Below are 19583 nucleotides of genomic sequence, written 5' to 3' on the forward strand. Positions count from 1 at the left end.
TTATTTTTTCTGAACATTTCAGTGGGACTTGGCTATAGCAACCTACTACGGCAGCTAGGTGGCATAATAGATAGAGTGCCAGGTCTGGAGTCAGGAAGATGATTCCTCCTGAGTTCAAATGTGGCCTGAAACATTTACTAGCTCTGTGACCTTGAGCAAGTCACTCACCCCAGTTTGCCTCAGTTTCCTCATCTGTAAAATAAGCTGGAAAAGGAAATGACAATCCTCTTCAATAACTTTGCCAAGAAAACCTCAAATAGGGTCATAAAAAATTGTACATGACTGAAAAAAAATTGGACTGAACAAAGTGACCCAAGTTTCAGTCTTTTATTTTTTTTAAAGTGCCCATTTCACTTCCTTTATTCAGAAGATTTAATGTGATTATTCAAAATTTCAACAAGAGCTTCTTCATTTGCTGACACTAGAAGTCTTTGGATCAGCATATCCAGAGGTCTCCCACCACATAAAAATTCCTGACAAAAGAAATAAATATTAATTATTCTGGAAGATAGAGTTATTTACGAAGAGTTGGTTAACAGAAAAAGATAAAAATCATATTTGGTTCTTTTTTTACCTTTGTTGTCACATAAAATCAAGAAGAAATTATGAATAAAGTTGATTACAACTTTGTAAAATTACAGAAAGAAAACTAGTTCAAAAGTGCTTCAAAAAAAAAAAGCCCAATCTGAATTCTAAGTAGTTCTTAAATATTTTAAATTGACAGTCTAATTTATCAGTCAATTTTCCTTGTTGTTGGTTAGTCTATCAAGATTCCAGAGTCTTTAGTAAGTGGATAAAATAAAATGTAACTTGAAAAGCTGGGAATCAATTGCTGCTGGCTCAAAGGTGGGAGCCATAAGGCTCAGAACACTTGGGTTCTTTCTGTTTGTAATCACCTGTGTAACTTTGGACAAGTAATTTAACTTCCCTCGATCTTAGATTCCTTATCTAGAAAATGAACGACATGCTCTAGGCATATATCCAGCTTTTTAACATTCTATGATTCTGCCTCTGAATAAACTTAAACCTTTATACTCACTTCTACCAAAAATGTCTCTTCTATCTCAGATTTCTCAAGATTCATGTCCATTCTACCTCTTTTCTAAAAGGAGTAACCCTTCCCTCCCCATTGTTTGCAATCTCTCCTCAACCACACACCCACTTTTATCCCTAGTCATTTAACCTTTTTCCAGTGTAAATTACAACTAGTATTCTAAGAGACCATTGTCCATAATCTAAATTCAGATACATAAGCATATAATAATAAAATCTTATGGTTTGTGGTACTCTTTTTTTTTTTTTTGGATTTTTCTTTTTGGAGGGGGGAAGGTAGGGCAATTGGAGTTAAGTGACTAGCCCAAGGTCACACAACTAGTTTTGTGTTAAGTGTCTGAGCCAGATTTGAACTCAGGTCCTTCTGACTCCATGGCCAGTGCTGTATTCACTACGCCACCTAGCTGCCCCAAGTTTGTGATACTCTTTACATACATTATTTCATTTGGTTCTCCCAACAACTCTGTGAATACACATCTGTTGTACATAATAGACACTTAATTTTTTATAAACTGGATTTTTAAAACCATTTGTATGGTTTGTTTCAATCAGAAGATTTCAAAATTATTTTGTAAACCTTCTCTGATCGCTGAATTTAAGAATGGGTTGGAAGACAGAGGCCAAGTCTCTGATTCCAAGAGCATTTACTATTTAATGAATGACCTTAAACAAGTCACAGATTTGTTGTAAGAATTTCCTGTGATCTCATTGGCTAATGCCCAGATAGGCCATCATGGGATGCACACAGACAGGTAAACTGCAGTTTCTTCACTCAAGAGTACCATCAGCAGGAGATGACCATGTGTACCTCAAATTTCCACTGATCACACACACACACACACACACACACACACACACACACGTATATCTCCTGAGCAGAGAAAGTCACAAAAGAAAAAATATGTTTCTTACAAATCATTTTTGGTAAGGGCAGGTACAGCAGAGTAGTGAAAAAGGTACTTATGAAAACAAAAAGAGGATAGTTAAATTGTTACAAGGAAAGAATGTATCCTTGTTAGCCTATTGTAATTGTAAGGGAATCTGAATACCTTCCCTGCTCCCTAATAGGCCTAGGGAATTTGAAGATCTTTCCTGCCCCCTAATGGGCCTCAAGTGGAACCCAACAGGAGGGGCTGGATTGGGGGGAGGCTTGTTTTTCAGGAATGCCCAAACTTTTGTTACTTTGTAATTAGGCAGTGGGTCATAAAGGTTATGATATCCTCTCACCCTAAAGAAGGGTATATATACTCTGAGGTGAGGTTTTCCTTTGGGGCTCACTTATGGGAAAAGTTGTGTGATTTGGCCTGATGTGACTCTGGGTAGCCCTTGAGCCCCCAGTTTTGAAAACCCAGATGTTGGTGCTTCTCTCTCTGGTAACTAACTATGTATGTACGTAATGGTCAGACAGCTAGAAGCCCTGTCTGTTGGTCTGTTGAAATGTGTTATTTTCTCTGTCTATATTTGTTGTCTGCTTATAATTTCTGTAGTCCAGTGTGCTAACTTTTTCCCCAAACTAAGTGAATGATACATATATATGTTTGATTAAAGTAAGATTGTTAACCCTTTCTGAGATGCTTTCCTTTGGAAAAGCAGATCAAAGAACCTGTGCTAGAAGCCATCCTGCGTATGCTAGGGTGCTATTCATCTGCCCCCCTCTTTCTGTCTTTCTTTTTTTTAATTTTAATTTATTTACTTATAGTTTACAACATTCAGTTCCACAATCTTCTGAGCTCCAAATTTTCTCCCCCTTCTTCTCCCCCCTTACCCCCCCCCCACCATGGTGGCCAGCAATCAGATATAAGTTCTACAGATACCTTCACATTAAATATTAGTCAAGCTATAAAGAAGAATGATAACCAATGGAGTGAATGAGAAAGAAGGAACCACACAAAACACAGAAGAGAGAGAGCAAGTAGTTTGCTTCAGTCTGCATTCAGACTCTGTGGTTCTTTCTCTGGATGTGGACATCCCTTTCCATCATGGGTCTTCTGAAATTGTCTTCTCCCCTTGCATTGCTGAGGGGAGCCCAGTCTATCAAAGTTAGTTGTCACAGATATGATGTATATGTAATTGTGTACAAAGTTCTCCTGGCTCTGCTCTCCTCACTTGGCATCAGTTTATATATGTCTCTCCAGGTTGTTATGAAGTTCATCTGCTCCTCATTTCTTATAGTATGATAGTATTCCATTACATTCATATACTACAGCTTGTTTAGCCATTCCCCAGTTGATGGGCATCCCCTTGATTGCAATTCTTTGCCACCACAAAATGAGCTGCTATAAATATTTTTGTACAAATGGAACCTTTTCCCACTTTTATGATCTCTTTGCTGTCCCCTCTTTCAAGAGTCACTTTATTAGTCCACTCAGCAGACAAAGAAAACTATCTATGCATCACAATTTTTATCTGAGTATCTAGGATGCTTTCTAGAGGAGATCTCTTTAGCCTTGAGTTCTAATTATACTGTTAGAATCTTTTAAGACCTGTACTGTTCAGCATTAGTACAGCATCTGAGTAAAGATTCACACACGCTTCCATTCTCATATTGGACAGGAAAGAAGTATAAACAAAGATGACCTGACTACATACCAACATACAATGTCAACAAACAGATTTTTTAAACAAGCACTGATACTTTAAAATGAGGCACCTAGCCAGATATGGTGGTGCACATTTGTAATTCCTACTGCTGCCGCCAGAGGCTATCTAGTGAATCCCGTGAGGTCAGGTGTCCAGAACTAACAGAGTGACCCATAGGGAACAGAGGACCACCTAGATGTCTAAGAAGAGGTGAACTGGGCCAGGTCAGAAAAAGGGGGCAGGTCAAAACTTCCTAACTAATCAGCATTGAGGAGGCCAGTGAATGGTCACTGCACTTGTAATCTGGGTGAGATGGGAGACCCAGTCTCAGACCAAAAAAAAGGCATCTATGTAAGTTTTGACTGAGACTCCTGACATCTCCAAAGAAAGGCTTCTAAGTCCGAATGGTAGGATTATTCTTCGGCTAAGGAAAGCATTTACAAATTTTGGGGGACTGACAAATACAAACTAGCATATTGACTCCAGATTGTTTGTTAACATTTAGAATACAGCCAAATGAAATTATTTGTTTCTTAATTGGAAATGAAGAATAGATAAAGCAAGGTCAGAGGCAATACCTTAATATCGCGAGCTTCATAAGAGATTCTATGGTCAGTGACTCTGTCCTGGGTGAAGTTATATGTTCGAATTCTTTCTGACTGTGCTCTTGTTCCTACCTGTGTAACAACAAGCAGTAATCAATGTCTCAATTATATTGTTTTACAGCATTTTCACCTACATATGCTGCAACTTGGCTAGTCCTTGTAATTGATTTTCAATTTCAAAGAGTTTAAATTACTCTCAAACAGGTACATTAAAACCCCAAATCTTAAATCTTGAATGGACCTTAGAAATCACCTAATTCAACCTATTAATTTTACACATGAAGAAATTGAGTCTTAGTGAGGGTAAATCATTTACCCAAGGTCATACACACATAGCAAAGTTGTGACAGAACTGGAATTAAAACCTAGCTCTACAAACAACCTTTCCCCCCTACGTGACAAAACAAGGAATAGGCAGCAACTTTTTAAAAATTAGAAAATAATTTCAATTAATTTTGCAAAAATATTTGCAGAAATTTCCATGTAAATACTTCAAGAAACATATGATTTCATCAGCAGGGGCACTCCTCTCTACTAATCATCAACCCCTCTACAGCTTCAAAAATCTTTAAGTCATTGTGCCAGAAAAAAATTCATCCTCTGGTCGTAAAAGCTTCATCTTAAGAAGGGAAAAATCAGTTTGAGAAAGTAGCCAGCTTACTTCTGCTACTGTGAGAGGTGCATTGGGTTGAAGATCTGCCCAATAATGAAACTAACTAGCAGAAATATAGGTATAACTCTGGATAGCTAAGGAATAACCTAGGTCAGAAAAAGGCAACACAGTCTAGATGAAAACAAGTATTTAGCAAAGAAGCACACTTTATCTCCTTTGGATAAAAGCAGAGCTTTCAATCCTAGGCAAAATTGAGGGGTTTGTTTTTGTTCAGACATTTCAGTAATGTCCAACTCTGTGTGACCCCCTTTGGGGTTTCCTTGGCAGAAATCCTGAAGTGGTTTGCATTTCCTTTTCCAGCTCATTTTACAGATGAGAAAACTTGAGGCAAACAAGGTTAAGTGACTTGCCCAGGGTCACACAACTAGTAAGTATCTGAGGCCAGAACTCAGGTCCTCTTGACTTCAGGCCTGATATTGTATCCATTGTGCCACCTAGCTGCCCACACAGAAATGCTAGCTGTTATTATTACATATGATTTGTATATTATACAATATGCCATATATTATATAATATTTATGTAATATACAATAATAATAATTATACTATTTGGCCTATTTATAAATGGACAATTTTACTTTATTATTTTATTTTTATTAGCCTTTATTATTGTTATTATTATTATATATTATTGTTGTAAAATACAATGTACCACATATAAAACATTTATGTAGTATAATATATGATAATTATTATTATTATCCATTTAGCCTATTTACAAATGGACAATTTCCTGTTAACAGAGCATGACATTAACATTTAATATGGGAAAAGTATTACGTTTGATAAAATATTTAATCTTGGGGGGAAGGCAAGGCAATTGGGGCTAGGTGACTTGCCCAGGGTCACATAGTAAGTGTGTCAAGTGTCTGAGCCCGAATTTGAACTCAGGTCCTCCTGACTCCTGGGCCGGTGCTCTATTCACTGCATCACCTAGCCACCCCAAAGTGCTTAATTTTTATGCAGTAGGAAGAAATGCATTACCTATATCTTACCTGTAGTTTTCGAACACTCTGCCTTTTACTTTGTTCTCTCTCAACAGTCTGCTGGTAGAGTTTAGCTCTTAACACACGCAAAGCTGTATCTTTATTTTGGATCTGTGACCGTTCTTGCTGGCATTCAACTACTAGTCCTGAAAAATCAGAGACCCTGGAAGTGAACAATGGTCACATGAACTCATATTAAGCATGCTCTATTACTTGCATTGCTGAGGGAAGCCCAGTCTATCAAAGTTAGTCATCACAGATACGATGTACATGTAATTATGTACAAAGTTTTGGTAGGTACCGGACTAGAAAATTCTGGAATGGAAAGTATAATTCAAATTAAAGGACCTGATTTCCAGTCCTGGCTCCATTTTATTTTACCTGAGCAACTCTGGGGCAAGTCAGTTTACCTTTATGGGCACAGAATTCCTCATATATAAAATGAAGTAATTAGATTAGATGATCTCTAAGGAGCCTTTCCAGCTCTAAATCCTCTTACCTCTGGGATCCTTTCCAACTTCTAGAAACCTCCAAAGCCAGAAATCCTTTCTACAGAATGCCTCACAAATGAGCATCCAACTTCAATGAAAAGACCTCCAGTGACAGGGAACCTGTTACCTCCTCAGAGAGCCTACCCTACTTTCAGATAGCTCCTATTGTTAGAAAGTGTTTCCTTCTACAGGACTGAAATCTGTCCCTTTGCCAGCTTCTAGCCATTTCTCTTAGTTCTGTCTTCTGGGGCCAATGTGAACAAATCTCTAAGACTCTAAAAAAATTTAAAAAAAAAGAAAAGGGGAAAAAAAGACATATGGTTGGAATCAACATGTAGATAAAAATCACTCAGCTGCTCAATGGAAACAGAAAGAGACAAGCAAGAGTCAAATCACAGAATCTCCATGCAGGAACGGGAAGACACTTATACCTACATTTTCACATTCAGTGTTCCACTTGTTGGATGCTTTCCCCACACTGATTGAACACCAGGGACTCTCTCATATCTTATGGTCTCTCCTACCAATGCAATAAAAACCTTCTAGCAAAGAATGGAAAGCAAAGTAGATACCCATCACCTGGGTAATGCCTAAGTGAACTGAGGCACATGAATGTGTGGGAGTAATTACTATACTGTAAGAAATGATGATTGTGATGACTATAGAGATCTCCATAAACTAATGCAGAGTGAAGTAAGCAGAGTCAAGATAACAACACACACAATGGCTACAACAATGGACATGGAAAAATCACCATCACAAGACAATCAAAGGGAATGTTGGAAAATTACAAGGAACAAGAATGGCTCCAAAGAAGAGAAATATACCTCCTCAACCTCCCTGCAGAGGTGGGAGGTCCACAGCTGTGGAACACTGCATATAGCTTCAGATTTTTAAAAATGTGCTGATTTTATTTGAGACATTTTCTCTGATCATGACCATTCAAACCTTGAAACAGTAATTATGCACCAAAGATTTTATTTGCTGATTTTTTTCTTCTCTTCTATTTTTTTTTAAAGCAATTGGGGTTAAGTAACTTGCTCAAGGTTACACGGCCACTTATTTTTGTGTGGGTGTTAAGTATCTGAGCCCGGCACCGATCTTTATTTTCACTAACTTTTGGTCTCCTTTGGAATCCTATGTACCTTATTGTCTGCATTTAAAAACATCATTCTGAAAAGGGGTCCATTGGTTTCACCAGACCTCTAAAGGTGTCTTATGACACAAAAAGGTTAAGAACCCTGCACTAATCCTTAGTAAGGAGTCCTAGGATGGTTACCAGGAAGTCTAAAGTTTAGGGACGGGGTCAGAGGACAGGTACAGAAGAGGCATTTGATGCCAAGTCAAGCAGCCATGGCAAGAGATGCTCCAGTAATTACCAGAAAGATTCATCTGCCTTTTAAGTTGCAACTTAGGCTGCCAACCTTTTCATTCCTAGTTGCCTGGTCAATCCTTCTAGATTAAAGGGCCTTTGTTTGTCTCTGGCATCCATCCTGTCTGTGTTCTCTGGTAAAGGTATTCCTCCTAGTTGGATAGTGTCGAGTACCATGCCTTGACCATAGCTGGTTAATAATTATTTGTTGAATTCAATTAATAGGAGAGACCTTCAAGAAGCCCAAATACCTTGGGAGTTCACTGGATTCTAACTGGGAAGGAAGTAAAACATCCAAAAGAAAAAAGATACACTTACCTGTGGGAATATGAACAATTCGGACAGCACTGTCTGTTGTATTAACATGTTGCCCTCCTGCTCCTTTGGCTCGAAATGTATCTATACGCAAATCCTTGGGTTCCACTTTAACATCTACCTAAGATCAAAGGCATTTATAAGTGTTGCCCTTAGTGAAAATTCTATTTAATAATAACAATGGTAATAATTTTACACTGAAATCTTTTCAATAAATCATCTGTTGGGCAATAATGTAATTTATTACTACTACCCAAGACTGATAAGAAAAATTTCATAAAAAATCATTACCATAAACATTGTGTTCAAAATTGCTTGCTATTTAGTGATGCTAATTTTGAATGTTATCAAGTGATAGGTAATCTAATATTTTATAAGCTTTTACTTCTCTATCACTCACAGAGTTATAAAGGAGAAGAATGCTACATCATCAGAGTATTTTTTGGCATATCGATATTCTTGTAGAGATATTATTACAGTATCTAAAATGTACAGTAGGCACTTAATAAATGCTTGCTTCTTTCCTTTCTTGCTTGCTGCCTTCTCTTCCACCCCCTACATTCCTTCTTCTCCCTCCTTTCCTTCCTTCCAAAGAACTGAAGCTAAGGAAAACCCAAAAGGTAATAAAGAGGTGACGTGATCCTGAGCAGTTTGCAACACGTTACAAATACAAACACAGAAGAAGCAGTGTAAATAATGTGGTACAGTGGAAATAGTGCTGGATTTAGAGTCAGAAGACCTGGGTTCAAACTCTGTCTCTCCTACTTACTGCCTACATGAAGGTTATTTCTCCTCTCTGGGTCTCAGCTATCTTATAAAATGAAAGAGTCATTAGTTGGCCTCTCAGGTCCCCTTCAGATCTAAATATATGATTCTATGATCCCAGAAAAAAAAGTAGGACAACAAGAGTAAGGAATAACCAATGGAGTGTCAACAGGATTAATTAGTATCTATGCAATGCCAAGAGAATAAGAAGGCAGCCCCCAGGATACTGGGGAGACTCCTATGGTGGGTTTACAGGAGGGGATGGGCAAGAATGGCAGAGGAGATGGACAAGAATGTCATAAGATGGGCAGATAACGGCTTCCACAGATGAACAGTCTGCAATCTGCTTTTGATGCTCCTGTTGCATTCAACGTTTTTACCTACCTTTCCTTCCATACTCTCTACACATCTTTTCACAATATGAATTTGTCAACAAGTTCCCTATATATGCAAACCTGTCTTTTCAACCAGTTCCCTGTTTTTATCTGCAGAGAAATTATTTCTGCCTGTCTTTGGAATTTAATAATTGGATGGTTTTCTATGCTTTTTCAGCCAACTTCCCCTGAAAAATATTATACCACTGGCCTCCACTTAGTTTTTCTAGGAGCCCTTTGGAATTGGCTCTGCTAATATCTTGGGAACACAAGACTACGCCCAGCTCCCTCTCTTTCTTAATCAATAACTCTATGAGGGAATGCTCATGTGCCCCCATAATATCATTCTTAAATCAATAATGGGTATCTTTTTGTTAGTCAGGATTAAGCCTAGTGTGGCAGTTTTCATGTCACTTCTTCCATCTTTTTTGGAGGGGGGAAAGCAGGGCAATTGGGGTTAAGTGACTTGCCCAAGGTCACATGGCTAGTTAAGTGTTAAGTGTCTGAGGCTGGATTTGAACTCAGGTCCTCCTGACTCCAGGGCTGGTGCTTTACTCACTGCGCCACCTCGCCGCCCCAACTTCTTCCATTTTTTGAAAGATGAATTTATCATAAAGGTAAGTCACAAATTTCTTAGTTCCTCTGTTTTTTGGCAGAGAGAACACCAACAGATGCCTGTAGTCGAATTTCTCCATCACTACAATATTGTGTTTCCAGTTCAAATTTATAATCTCATTACATTCTCTCCTTCTGTCAGCCAGTCTATAGTACACCCCTGCGATGACAGTGTTTTTGTTGCTACCTCTGTTAACCTTCACCCAAATGTTTTCCATGCTTCTTCTCTCAGGTTCTAAGATGTCTTCTAAGGAAGGGATAGTCGTAATATATCATGCTACTAACCCATCTCTTGTATCTATTCTATATCTTTTGGATAAAGTATATATAATACATATACACACACATATATACATGCATTACATATGCATGTATACATGTATTTTATATATGTATGTACACATGTATTTTATATATGTATACATGTATTTTATATATGTATATAAAATTTTATACATATACACACACACACATATATATGTATATAAGCTTCCAGAGCCAAATTATAGTAATAAATTCCGTCCACCAAGTCTCAGTGATACTTATGAGGTCAAGTATCCTTCCTTCCATTAGATTAACTAGGTCATTGTGTTTCTATAATCATACACTTCTATTTTTTTTAAAGGTCATTATTTGCTTCATTTTTATTAAGCCTTAATCACTGAATGAGTACTGCCTCAGTCAAACTGAGACCTGTTAAAGACCTTAGCTTGAAAAGATCAACGTCCTTCACCTGGGCCATCTCCAGTTGTCCTGATCTATATCTGGCCACTGGACCTAGATGGCTCTAGAGGAGAAAGTGTGGCTGGTGACTTTGCACAGCCCTCCCTCACTTAAATCCAGTTCACTTGCATGTCATGGCATTACCTCCCTGATGTCATGGTCCTCTTCAAGGACAGACAGCAACATACACTTGCATATAGACAAGTGTGTAAGTCACAGAAGGGATAGAATCATTGTTCAGGCTGGATGGAATACCAGAGAGAAAAGGCAGAACTATATAAATTTTATTTTACTTGCTTTCTATATAAAGGAGAATGTTTTTTCAGACTGAGCATAGAGCAAAATTAGGTAACAGGAAATTCGTATTAAAGAGATGAGATTTGTGGATAGATAAAATCTTGACTTGCCTTACTTAATGATACTTTCCTTCTTGAAAAGTTAGAGAAAGAGAGAAAAGGAATGGCTGTTATACCTGAATCTAGCCAACAAGGAGAAATGGGTTGCTAAAGGAGAAAGGAAGGGAAACTTTAAAATGATGGGCTAGTAAACTGAGTGATTAATGCACTGATTAATCTTGATCTTGAAAAACAGCTGATGAAATAGACCTTGCCCAGTGGAAAGGTGGGAGACTATGGGTATGGAATATTGTATACAAGGAGTGTTTGATGAGTGGAGCAGGAAGACATATTTGGTAATAACTGTGATGTAAAAGGAGAGGAGGACACAAGGGAACAAGCATTTATTACGTGCCTAATATGTGCTAAGCTCTATAAATATTATCTCATTTGTTCCTCACAACAACTCTGGCAGGTACACACTATTATTATCCCCATTTTATAGTTGAGGAAATTGAGGCAGGCAGAGGTTAAGTAACTTGCACAGAGCAACACAGCTAGTGAGTATCTGAATTTGAATATTTAAACTCAGGGTCTTCCTGACTCCAGACTTAGCACTTCATCTACTGTACCACCCAGCTTCCTCTAAAAAAAGCCTCTAGACTAGAATTAGAGAAATGCAAATTAAATCAACTTAAAGGTTCCACCTCACACCCAACAGATTGACAAAGAAAGGAAAATATTGAAGGAGCTAAGGGAAAACTGACATAATCATACACCATTGGTGGAACTTTTCCTTCATAAAATCAATACTTTTTTCCCTGGAAAGCAATTTGGAATTATGTCATAAAAAGTAATCTGCATATCCTTAATAAAAAGCTCTGCCACTACTCCTATACCCCAAAGAGAGCAAAGAAAGAAGAAAAGGACATACATATACAAAAATATTTATAACAGTTCTTTTCATAGTAGATCCAAATTGGAAACTAAGGGGTGCCCACTTGGGGAATGGCCACACAAATTATGGTATGTGAATGTAAAGGAGTATTATTGTGCCATAAGAAATTACAAAATGGACAGTTTCAGAGGAAACTAGGAAGACCTCTGTAAACTGATGCAGTGACGTGAATAGAGCTAGGGAGAGCAGGTTCTATGATGGCAACATAATATAAAAAAAACATTAAAGCTCTGATGAATGCAATGATAAACTATCCATCTCTTGCCAGGGCTTTAAAATAAAGAATGAAACATCTTTAGATATAGCTGATGTGGGACTTTGTTTTGCTGAATTATGCATATTTCTTAAGGATTTTCTCTTTTTAAAAAATTGTTCAATTGGGGAGATACAGTTTAAGGGAGAAATAATGAGTACTTACAAATTTAAAAAAAAATTCTATTATCCTAAAAAAGGTGGATGGAACTAGGCTCTAGGCCCAATCTTCCTGATATGGAAGTAACCCCAAATCTGTTGACAAAAGACTTAATATAATTTAGTTTAAAGCAACATTAATAGAAATATAATCACCAAAACAAGGTAGAGAACAGGTCTATTTTATTTGCATTGGTTATAACATTGTGAGTATCATGTCTCTTTTTTGACTGAGAAATTAATGAGTTGCTATAGGAGGGCAGCTAAAATATCATGAAGTCTAAGAACCATGTCATACAAAGAAGAATTGATTATGTTTAACCTAGAGTAGAGAAAATTTAAAGAAGACCTAGTCATTGTCTTAAAATAATCAAAGGTCTATTATAAAAAAGCAGTCTTTGGGCAGTTGGAGTCAAGATGGCGGAGTAGAAGCAGGACCTCCTCTGGGCTCCGGTTTCCACCTTCCCCAATTCATGTTAAAAGGGGACTCTAAACAAACTTTGGAGTGGCAGAACCCACAAAATGACACAGAGAAGCTAACCTCCCATAGAGGACAGCCCAGCAGGCCGGCAGGAATCAGCCAGCACAATGCTCTGGGAGCCAAGCCCAGCCCCATGCTGAGGCTTTAGCCCCAGGGCAGGCCTGACCAGCCGCTGGCCTGAGGGACTCCAGATCAGCAGCAGCTATGGCTGTCTCCAGAATTATCAACACATAGATGCGAAGGACAAAGTGAGAGGTCAGTGCAGTCTGAAATTTGGGACCCAGTAAGTGGGAGTGCGTGGCTTTTGCCCCCAGGGTGAGCAGCCGCTGAGAGGCCAGTACAGCCAGGTCCTGGCCTGCAGAGTGTAGGGGTACCAAGCACCAGTCTGAGGAGTAATCACTCTTGCTTTAACCTGCTTGGATCTGGATTGCAGTCTAGGGTGGAGGTCCTGGGGTGTGTGTACAGCTTGCCAGAGCGTGTGGAGACCTCAGAGAGGGCACCCATCTAATACTTCTGGCAGCTGAGAAAACCCCTGCGTTTGGGACGAAAGCTCCCCTGTCTGGTGGCAGAGTCCTACTGTGGCAAAAAGCTTAGGGCTCAAGTGACTGAGGGGTGACATGACCAGACAAAGGAAGCAAAACAAACAGAAGACTACAATATTAGACTCCTATTTTGGGGACACAAAGGAGCAAAGCATGGAACGGGAGGAAGACAGTGAAGTCAGAACTCCTGCACCAAAAGCTTCAAAGGAAAATATGATCTGGTTACAGGCCATAGAGGACCTTAAGAAGCAGATAAGAGAAGTGGAGGACAAATTGGGAAGAGAAATGAGAACGATGCAAGAAAATTATGAAATGAGAGTCAACAACCTGACTGAAGAAAATAACACCTTAAAGAATAGACTAACTCAAATGGCAAAAGAGGCTCAAAAAGGCAATGAGGACAGGAATGCCTTAAAAAGGCGAATTTGCCAGATGGAAGAAGAATCTCAAAAGCTCAATGAGGAGAATCATTCCCTCAGATTTAGAATGGATTGAAGGAAAGCTAGTGACTTGATGAGAGATCAAGATGCTACCAAACAGATCCAAACAAATGAAAGAATAGAAGGCAATGTGAAATATCTCATGGGAAAAACCACTGACCTGGAAAATAGATCCAGGAGAGAGAATTTAAAAATTATTGGTCTACCTGAAAGCCATGATCAAAGTAAGAACCTAGAAATCATCCTCCAGGAAGTTCTCAAAGAAAACTGTCCTGATGTTTTAGAACCAGAGGGCAAAATAGAGGTTGAAAGAATCTACTGATCGCCTCCTGAAAAAGATCCCAAAAAGAAAACTCCTAGGAATATTATAGCCAGGTTCCGGAATTCCCAGATGAAGGAGAGAATATTACAAGCAGCCAGGAAGAAACAATTTGAATATTGTGGAAACACAATCAGGATAACCCAGGATCTGGCAGCTTCTACACTGAGGGATCGCAGGGCTTGGAATATGATATTCTGGAGGTCAAAGGAGCTGGGATTAAAACCAAGAGTCACCTACCCAGCAAAATTGAGTATCATGTTTCAGGGGAAAATATGGTCATTCAGTGGAATAGAGGACTTTCAAGCATTCTTGTTGAAAAAAACCAGAGTTGAATAGAAAATTTGACATTCAGATACAAGAAGCAAGAGAAGCATGAGAAGGTAAACAGGGAAAAGGAATCATAAGGAACTTATCAAAGTTGAATTATTAACATTCCTACATGGAAAAACAATAATTTTAACTTATGAAACTTTTCTCAGTAGTTGAAGGGAATAGAAATATATATGTATATATATATGTCTATATATGAAGGGATAGGGGCATATGAATACATATGTGAATGTGTGTATATATGTTTACAGGTATACATAGAGGGCACAGAACCAATTTAACAGGAAGGGATGATACTTAAAAGGTGAAATGAAGAGGTGAGAGAGGAATACAATGAGAGGAGATGGGAGGAGACAGAATGGGGTAAACTATCTCATATAGTAGAGGCAAGGGAAAATGGTTACAATGGAGGGAAAGAATAGGAAGGCAAAAGGGAATGGGTCAACCTCATTCCCATTGAATTTGGCTTGAGGAGGGAATGAAATACACACTAAACAGGGTATCTCACCCTCCAGGAGAGTAGGGGGGGAAGAGAATGAGACAGGGGATGTTGGAAGGGAGGGCAGACTGGGGGGAAGGAAGTTGGAAGCACTCACTTTTGAAAAGGGATGGGATCAAAGTAGAGAATAGAACTAGTGGGAGGTGGGATAGGAGGGAGGGAAATATAGTCATTCTTTTACAATATATCTACTACATTATTGTTTTGCATTAGCCACACATGTACAACCTATACTGAACTGCTTGTCTTCCCAGTAAGGGTGGGTGACAAGGAAGGAAGGGAATGAATCTGGAATTCAAAGTTTTAAAATCAAATATATATACTATTATTAACACTATTTTACATGTAATTGGGAAATAAGATATACAGGCACTGGGGCATAGAGATCCACTGGAAAAGTCGAAAGGGATATGGGAGAAAATAAGGGAGAGAACAGATTGAAGGAGGGGTTATCCTGTGGGACTGCTATTTTGGGGTGATGGGCAGGGGAAAAATGGGTAGAAAATTTGTAACTCAAAATCTGGAGGAAATGAATGATGTAAATCAGAAAAAAAATTATATAAATAAAAGCAGTCTTGCTTCTCATTGCTCTACATGAAGGACAATGATCCCTCAGTGAACCAGTGAGAAGGTTTTGGTTCAGTACAAAGTTGTCCAACAAGAGAACCATCTCTCTCCTGAGGTAAGTGTATTTCCCATCTCTAAAATTGAAGTGGAGATATTAAGTCTGACTACCTGTCAGCAGTCAGGAAATTGACTTATAGTTTTCTTTCTGTTTTAACTCTCTCTGGGTTAGATATCAAGACCATATCTGTGTCATAGAAGGAATTTGTAAGGTCGATTTCTTTTCCCTTTTTCCCTCCAACAGTTTATGATATCATAGGAATTAGTTGTTCTTTCAATGTTTGATAGAAATATCTTGTAAATCTATCTGGTTCTGGTTTATTTTTTTTCCTTCTGGGAATTCATTTATGTTTTATTCAATTTATTTTTCTGATTAGGTTATTTTAGTCCTTTATTTCTTCTTCAATTGATAGGGAATTTTGTATTTTTGTAAATATTCATCCACTTAATTTAGTTGTCAATTTTATTGGTATATAACTGGGCAAAATAATTCTTAATAATTTCTTTTGTTTCTTTATTAGCTGTCAATTCACTTTTTGCTTTTGATTTCTCCCCTCCTACCTCCCCCCCAAAAAAACCACACCAAAAAACCTGGTTCCTAGTTTATTAATTGATTGGGGACTCTTTTTGTTTCAATTTTGTTAGGCTTGCCTTTGGTTTTTCACGATTTCTGTTTTATTGTTTAATAAGACATTTGGCGGGGGAGGGGGGCGTAGATTTCTAGGTTTTTTCAATTGTGTGTTTAGTTTGTTATCTACTCTTTCATTAATAAAAAGTGTTTGGAAATACAAAAAAAATTATTAAAAAAGCCTCTAAAATACTTCTAAAAAACTTTTCAAAAACTAAATTAAATGATGTGCCCAAAATAAAAGGATGAAATTTGCATCAATGCTTAAAATAATCCTGTGATTTCACTGATGTGGAATTCTCTTCCACATCCTACCAGATCACAACTCTATAGTTTAACAGATAGTATTATTAGTTGCTATGGATATCTTCTTCACCTCGTGGATCAACTTTTGTGGGTGAACCTCCCTGAATTTTGCTCAACTGGTCCATTGCTGGACCTCTCCATAGTCTTTCCAACCTTTCAGGGCTTATATAGAGCCTGGTATATAAAGGCTGGTATGGAGCCTTTGAAAGAGAGTCACCTCTTACTGCAATGAGGCATCTAAGCAGGACTTCAATGGAAGATAAATGTAAAAGTCTCACACCTGGGTTAAGAGAATCAGTAGCACCAGCACAGGCTAGGGGAGGCATCACCAGAGCACATTTTATATGAAAAGACGCTGGGGTTTTAGTGGACTGAAAGCCTAAAAGGAAACAAGAATATAACATGGCAGTCAAATGGCTAACCAAGGGTAGGCAGCATTAATAGAAGTGTAGTATCCAGAGTGAATGAGAATGATACTCCCACTCCACTCTGGCACATTTACAGTATTGCGTTAAGTTCTGGGAGCCATAATTTAGGAAAGACATTGATAAGCTAAAGGGAGAAGATAGAAGAGGGAGTGACTGGAAAAGTCAGGGAACTTTAAATCCTGCTCTAGCCAAATCTTTTGAGAAACAAGTAATGTTTACCCTGGAGGAAAGAAGCCTTAGGGAAACATGACAGCTGTCTTCAGGTATCGGATAGGTTGTCACATGGAAGAGGTTTTGGCTTATTTGCCCCCAGAGGGTGGAACTAGAAACAACAGCAAAAGTACAGAAAAGCAGATTCAGTCTTGACATAAATATAAACTTCTTCTTGTAGAATGGTCTGCCTCCGGTAATACTGAGCTCCCTGTCATTGGGGGTTTTCAAGTAGTGCCCACTTGGGCTGGCATTTCATAGAGAGCTACCTAGTCAAAACTAGGTGCTTTTACAAATATCACCTCATTTGATGCTCAACAACCCTGGGAAGTAAGGGCTACTATTATCCCCATTTTACAGTTAAGGAAACTGAAGCAAACAGGATTAAGTGGCTTGCCTGGGGTCACATAGCTAGTAAATATCTGAGGCTGCATTTGAACTCAGCTCTTCCTGATTCTAGACCCAACATTCTATCCATTGTACCACTTAGCTGCCCCATGCAAAGGAAACCACTTAAATTATAGTATGAAAAAAAATGTTTTTAAGTTCATAGACTCAAGTTCAAGACCACATACTCTTTTTTTTTTAATCTTTTGGAGGAGATCAGGGTTAAGTGACTTGCCCAGGGTCACACAGCTAGTGTCTGAGGCTAGATTTGAACTCAGGTCCTCTTGATTCCAGGGCTAGTGTTCTACCTATTGTATCACCTAGCTACCCCAAGGCTACACACTCTGAAGATCCAACAAACGTTGGCTCCTTGCTGTTCATCACACATAACACTCCATCTCCAATTCTATCCCTATTCACTAGCTCTCCCCTGTGCCTGGAATACTCTCCCTCCTTACCTCTGCCACTTAGCTTCCCTGACTTCCACACTCAGGTCAAGTCCCACCTTTTTTTTTTTTTTTGCCTTTTGGAGGGCAATTGGGGTTAAGTAACTTGCCCAAGGTTACATGGCTAGTTGTTTTTTTTGTGTGAGACTGAAACCAAACTCGGGTCCTCCTGACTCCAGGGCCGGTGCTTTACTCACTGCGCCACCTAGCCGCCCCCCACCTTCTTGTATAGGGCTTTTCCCATCCTCTCCACTACAGTACCTTCCCTCTGAGATCACCTCCAATTTACACTGACTACATCCAATACATATGTGTTTGTTTACCTCCCCCATTAGAATGTGAGTTCCCTGAAGACAGGGATCCTGTTTCTGCCTTTCCTTGTATCCCAAGAACTTTGCACAGTGCCTCACATACATAAGGGTTTCTTGGCTCACTGATAATATCCTTCACACTGGGAAAAGCTGAAGGCTCCCACTTTGGGTTATGGACACATTTTGAGATCATCAAAACAACCGATTCTTCCAGAAAGGGAAAATCTTGTACATCATGCCCATTTGGACTGGCTGTTTGGTGAGGTTACCTCATCTGGCTGAGGAAGAACAATAACGGACATTGTTCCTGTGTGAATCCGCTGCATTCTTGAGGAGAGGCCAACCTCAGGAATTCTCTGAACTCGGTGAATCCCACCTTCATACTTCAAATACTTGTAGACACTGTCACCAGAAATTCGAGCGGCTGCATGGTGCAACCCACCTTCAAATACAAAGAAATACAGAGGTTACACATATATTAAATTCCATATATTAAATTCAAGGCCTTGATGGCTCTTACTTAAGGTCTAGTTTAGTGTGTGGCAAACCCTTAAAAACTAGAGCTGTTCACCATCTTGGGGTGGGAGGTAGGGGAAAGATGGGGAGAAAATTTGTAACTCCCAATCTTGTGGAAATGAATGTTGAAAACTAAAAATAAATAAATTGGGGGAAAAACTAAAAAAACAAAAACAAACCCCCCCCCAAAAAACAGAGCTGTGTCCAGATTGAGGCGCTCTGTGGACTGGGGGCTTCCACGCAAGAAGGATGCTCGGCCAAGTTATTTGATAATGTTGACTAATCTAATAAGTCTTGAAGTTCTTAAACGAACTATGGTAAAATCAACTCCTGACTATTTCTAGGTAGATCATCAATAGAAAATTTAACAGCATTTAGCTAGGGCTGACTTCTTGTAAATACAAGAGGGATCCCAGCACCTCCTTCTATGTTCAGTTTCAGCTTGTGCCAAGCATTGATTCAAACATAATAGTAATGATGATGATAACAGGCATCTACATAGTGCTTTAAGGTTTGTGAAATACATGATAAATATCATCTCATTTTATCTTTATAACAACCCTAGGAAGTAGGTGCTATATATCATGTAATGGGAATGTAAATTTTGAAGATCTTCCCTGCCCCTAGGCTAAAGTGCACCTGGAGCCTGGGCTGGGAGGCTTGTTTTTCAGTAGCTACTTCTTGATTGGCCAGTGAGTCAATAAGGTTGTTACATTCTCTGAGCCAGGAGAAGGCTATATAAGCCCTGATGTGTAGCTTTGTTTTGGGGCTCACTTTGAGAAGTGTTCTGTGATTTGATCTGGATTCTGGGAAGCCGTTGTTGAGAGCCCCCCCTCGGCTTTGAAAACCCAGATGTT

The 19583-nt window shown here is 38.8% G+C and overlaps 1 protein-coding gene across 1 annotated transcript in view; it reads right to left on the minus strand.

Moving 5' to 3' along the window:
- Positions 1-312: 312 nt before the first annotated feature.
- MTRF1 (mitochondrial translation release factor 1) overlaps positions 313-19583 on the minus strand; it is a 33147-nt gene continuing 13876 nt past the window's right edge. Inside the window, exons 6-10 of the mRNA XM_069068644.1 lie at positions 18480-18652; positions 8079-8196; positions 5907-6043; positions 4212-4310; positions 313-473 (exon numbers count right to left, since the gene is read on the minus strand). Coding sequence (XP_068924745.1) covers positions 360-473; positions 4212-4310; positions 5907-6043; positions 8079-8196; positions 18480-18652 — 641 coding nt within the window. The 3' untranslated portion in view covers positions 313-359. The remainder of the gene's footprint in view (positions 474-4211; positions 4311-5906; positions 6044-8078; positions 8197-18479; positions 18653-19583) is intronic.

The sequence above is a fragment of the Petaurus breviceps genome, unplaced genomic scaffold, assembly GCF_028583685.1.
Source record: "Petaurus breviceps papuanus isolate PSGF00001 unplaced genomic scaffold, PetGlider_PUasm1.0 90769, whole genome shotgun sequence".
Lineage (NCBI taxonomy): Eukaryota > Metazoa > Chordata > Mammalia > Diprotodontia > Petauridae > Petaurus > Petaurus breviceps.